Genomic DNA, 5126 nt, shown 5'->3' on the forward strand with positions numbered 1-5126 from the left:
CATAAAGACATCAATAGGCATTTTAAAATGTAATAAAAATTGGGGGTGATTTTGAGCCATTTTAAAGGAAAAAACATGTGCTATAATACAGGGTATACTTTTCAGAAATTGGCCTATTTTTTAGGTGAGCAAAGGCTCGATTACTTTTAGCAAGAATCAGTTCAAACCAAGAGCATAACATTTATCATTTTATGACTGACATCATTACGTATTATTATTATTATTTCTATAGTCACTATTGATGATGATGATAACAAGAGATCATCACTAACACCTTTCTGCACTCCACTGGAACAGTAAGTGAGTGTAACTGAAGGTGTAGTTACATGTGTACTTGTAGGCAGAGACATACATGGAGAAACTACGTGAAGTTGCTAAAGAACTTAATTTACGTCATTTTAGAGGAGGAGGAGGTGGGACAGGAACCACTGGAATAAGAACAAGAGTACACTCACAACCAGCTATTAATGTAAGCACATACTTAAATAATACATAACATTTGTCCTTTTGCTAGTTTAAACTGAAGGACTATATTATATTCTCAAAAAATGTCAATGGAGTTCTTGTTACTCAAAAAACATAAGCAAGACAGATCCCTCTCTCTCCTTGGTATCACAGTACTCTGGTTCATACATGTACTGTATAGTGGGTTTTTTTCGAGGATAATAATTTTCGCAAATGACCTGTATCCGGAGATTCGTGAATTTATTTTTTGCATGTTTCCACTATTCTGCCATTTTATACCATACTAAAGTGATTTAATTTTGCGAATCTTAAAAAATCTGTAAAATTTGTGAAGTTTTTTGTCCTCGAAAAACCCCACTATTATGGTATATGGCTGTAGGATGGTTTCTACCATTTACACTGTACATGGATGCTTTAATGTACACACACAATGTATATTGTTTCTGTTATATAATTAGGATGCAATGAATAATGATACTGTATTCATGTGTGTACTGCATGCACAATGTTTATTATAATGATGTTTATGCGCATGCACAATGTCTGTAAATGCAGTATATGTACATGTACATGTTATATTGTGGGCTTTATCTGTCCCTCTCTTCCCATCCATCTCTCTCTTTCTATAGTTCAAACAGCATTGAAATATACTCTATGCATCAGGGATCTGCAAACTGAGCTAATGGCAGCATGAGCTTCATGAGCTGACAAGCACTACAATACAATACATGGTATTTGGAACAACTTTAAAAAATAGGTCACTGGCATACGGCATACAGATGCATCAAGGAAATATTATCCTATGATCTCATTTTTCCTCATGCTCTGCTCAGCAAATTAATTAAAATATTTTGTTATGTGGAGGAGGTGGAGAGAAATCAAGATGGAGGAGAAAAAGAGGATATCATTCTCAAATTATCATAGACAACCACGCTGCAACAGTTACATCATTGAAGTGCAATATTGCAGGAGATTTTGCCCATTAACTTCTAAGGCCATGCTAGAGCAAAGGATCCACACAAAGGTTGAAGTGATCTAAATATAAAGAAACTTGTGCATGGTAGTCTGACCAAGCCTCAAGATCAAAATTTTAAATTTATTTTGTTCTAATTAATGCGCACATTGCTTGCATGCAAGGCTCGAGCTGGCATAGTGTTTTTTAAAGCTAGCTAGGCAGTTAGAACACAATGGAGTCGGTGTGCTCGAAGAAACACTCTCTTTTCTTGTTTGCGCTCAGCCTTTCTTTTATAATCCATCCGATAGCTGCTCAAGACTGTTCTCTTCCTAATAACAACGACATACGGACTGCATTGAGGCTTTTACTGCTCATTGATGACCCGATTGGGCTCCCTAATCCTACGATCTTTGGATCAGTTCAATATGTCTGCATGGCTCAAGGGGACACAATCAATACATATACAAGTCTCTCATTGGTAGCAACATACACTCCCAATCCAGGACAGCCTGAAGCTACTAGTATATTTCAGATGGGATGTGTCAGTGGGGGCTGGTATGGATATGGTGGACTAGACACTCCTCATGCTAGTGTTATTGGTGCTGCTCCCAGAATTGATTGTTCTGATTGCAGGAATAGTGGTGGTAATGACAGATGCGTAGGTAAGACAATATATTATCATCATACTACTTGAGCTAGACTCACTTTAGAATGTCACAGTACTTGTAATTCTGGACTGATGAGGTGTAACGGATCAAGCTCGAATGATTGTTGCTTGACATTCACTTCTTCTGGTCAGTGTAGTAATACACTGTCCTGCTCATCATCTGGTACAAATTTTATTGCCAATGATGAAAACAATTACACTTGCAGTAAGTTCTGCCTCCAGAGGTATAATCACAGTTATTGTATTATGATTCACTAATATAGGTTGCATTGAAGGATACACTGGAGATGATTGCTCAAATAATATTGATGACTGTGATCCTAATCCCTGCAATAATGGAGCCTCTTGCATGGATAAAGTAGCAAACTATTCATGTATTTGTTTAGACGGCTATACAGGAAGAAATTGCTCCATAGAAATCAATGAATGTGATACTAATCCATGTCAAAATGGTGCCACGTGTACTGATCAAGTAGCTGATTATTCCTGCACTTGTGCTCAAGGCTACACTGGAAAGAACTGCTCAACTAATATAAACGATTGTAGTCCTAATCCATGTCAAAATGGTGCCACCTGTACTGATCAAGTAGCTGATTATTCCTGCACTTGTGCTCAAGGCTACACTGGAAAGAACTGCTCCACTAATATAAACGATTGTAGTCCAAATCCATGTCAAAATGGTGCTACCTGTACAGATCAAGTAGCTGATTATAATTGCCTATGTGTTCAAGGCTACACTGGAAAGAACTGCAACACTAACATAGATGATTGTAATCCTAATCCATGTCAAAATGATGCCACCTGTACTGATCAAGTAGCTGATTATTCCTGCACTTGTGCTCAAGGCTACACTGGAAAGAACTGCTCAACTAATATAAACGATTGTAGTCCTAATCCATGTCAAAATGATGCCACCTGTACTGATCAAGTAGCTGATTATTCCTGCACTTGTGCTCAAGGCTACACTGGAAAGAACTGCTCAACTAATATAAACGATTGTAGTCCTAATCCATGTCAAAATGGTGCCACCTGTACTGATCAAGTAGCTGATTATTCCTGCACTTGTGCTCAAGGCTACACTGGAAAGAACTGCTCAACTAATATAAACGATTGTAGTCCTAATCCATGTCAAAATGGTGCCACCTGTACTGATCAAGTAGCTGATTATTCCTGCACTTGTGCTCAAGGCTACACTGGAAAGAACTGCTCCACTAATATAAACGATTGTAGTCCAAATCCATGTCAAAATGGTGCTACCTGTACTGATCAAGTAGCTGATTATAATTGCCTATGTGTTCAAGGCTACACTGGAAAGAACTGCAACACAAACATAGACGATTGTAATCCTAATCCATGTCAAAATGGTGCCACCTGTACTGATCAAGTAGCTGATTATAATTGCCAATGTGTTCAAGGCTACACTGGAAAGAACTGCTCAACTAATATAAACGATTGTAATCCTAATCCTTGTCAAAATGGTGCCACATGTACTGATCAAGTAGCTGATTATAATTGCCAATGTGTTCAAGGCTACACTGGAAAGAACTGCTCCACTAATATAAATGATTGTAGTCCTAATCCATGTCAAAATGGTGCCATGTGTACTGATCAAGTAGCTGATTATTCCTGCACTTGTGCTCAAGGCTACACTGGAAAGAACTGCTCAACTAATATAAATGATTGTAGTCCTAATCCATGTCACAATGGTGCCACCTGTACTGATCAAGTAGCTGATTATAATTGCCAATGTGTTCAAGGCTACACTGGAAAGAACTGCTCCACTAATATAAACGATTGTAATCCTAATCAATGTCAAAATGGTGCCACCTGTACTGATCAAGTAGCTGATTATAATTGCCAATGTGTTCAAGGCTACACTGGAAAGAACTGCTCCACTAATATAAACGATTGTAATCCTAATCCATGTCAAAATGGTGCCACGTGTACTGATCAAGTAGCTGATTATTCCTGCACTTGTGTTCAAGGCTACACTGGAAAGAACTGCTCCACTAATATAAATGATTGTAGTCCTAATCCATGTCAAAATGGTGCCACCTGTACTGATCAAGTAGCTGATTATAATTGCCAATGTGTTCAAGGCTACACTGGAAAGAACTGCTCCACTAATATAAATGATTGTAGTCCCAATCCATGTCAAAATGGTGCCACCTGTACTGATCAAGTAGCTGATTATAATTGCCAATGTGCTCAAGGCTACACTGGAAAGAACTGCTCCACTAATATAAACAATTGTAATCCTAATCCATGTCAAAATGGTGCCACATGTACTGATCAAGTAGCTGATTATAATTGCCAATGTGCTCAAGGCTACACTGGAAAGAACTGCTCCACTAATATAAACGATTGTAATCCTAATCCATGTCAAAATGGTGCCACCTGTACTGATCAAGTAGCTGATTATAATTGCCAATGTGCTCAAGGCTACACTGGAAAGAACTGCTCCACTAATATAAACAATTGTAATCCTAATCCATGTCAAAATGGTGCCACATGTACTGATCAAGTAGCTGATTATAATTGCCAATGTGCTCAAGGCTACACTGGAAAGAACTGCTCCACTAATATAAACGATTGTAATCCTAATCCATGTCAAAATGGTGCCACCTGTACTGATCAAGTAGCTGATTATAATTGCCAATGTGCTCAAGGCTACACTGGAAAGAACTGCTCCACTAATATAAATGATTGTAATCCTAATCCATGTCAAAATGGTGCCACCTGTACTGATCAAGTAGCTGATTATAATTGCCAATGTGTTCAAGGCTACACTGGAAAGAACTGCTCCACTAATATAAACGATTGTAATCCTAATCCATGTCAAAATGGTGCCACCTGTACTGATCAAGTAGCTGATTATAATTGCCAATGTGCTCAAGGCTACACTGGAAAGAACTGCTCCACTAATATAAACGATTGTAATCCTAATCCATGTCAAAATGGTGCCACCTGTACTGATCAAGTAGCTGATTATAATTGCCAATGTGTTCAAGGCTACACTGGAAAGAACTGCTCCACTAA

General features: G+C 38.2%; 1 protein-coding gene and 1 long non-coding RNA gene across 2 annotated transcripts; both read left to right on the plus strand.

The window, feature by feature from the left end:
- Positions 1–221: 221 nt before the first annotated feature.
- Positions 222–932, plus strand: LOC109586282 (uncharacterized). The gene is made up of 3 exons (XR_002186918.1): positions 222–296; positions 341–469; positions 515–932. It is a non-coding gene; the product is annotated as an uncharacterized LOC109586282 (long non-coding RNA).
- Positions 933–1212: 280 nt separating this feature from the next.
- LOC100640260 (neurogenic locus Notch protein-like) lies at positions 1213–5124 on the plus strand (the record flags this gene model as incomplete). The annotated part of the gene is made up of 3 exons (XM_020002452.1): positions 1213–2082; positions 2131–2292; positions 2351–5124. Coding segments are annotated over exons 1-3 (3366 nt in total), but the record flags the coding sequence as incomplete, so codon positions are not given.
- Between the last annotated feature and the right edge of the window lie 2 nt (positions 5125–5126).

The sequence above is a fragment of the Amphimedon queenslandica genome, unplaced genomic scaffold, assembly GCF_000090795.2.
Source record: "Amphimedon queenslandica unplaced genomic scaffold, v1.1 AMPQUscaffold_12909, whole genome shotgun sequence".
NCBI lineage: Eukaryota > Metazoa > Porifera > Demospongiae > Haplosclerida > Niphatidae > Amphimedon > Amphimedon queenslandica.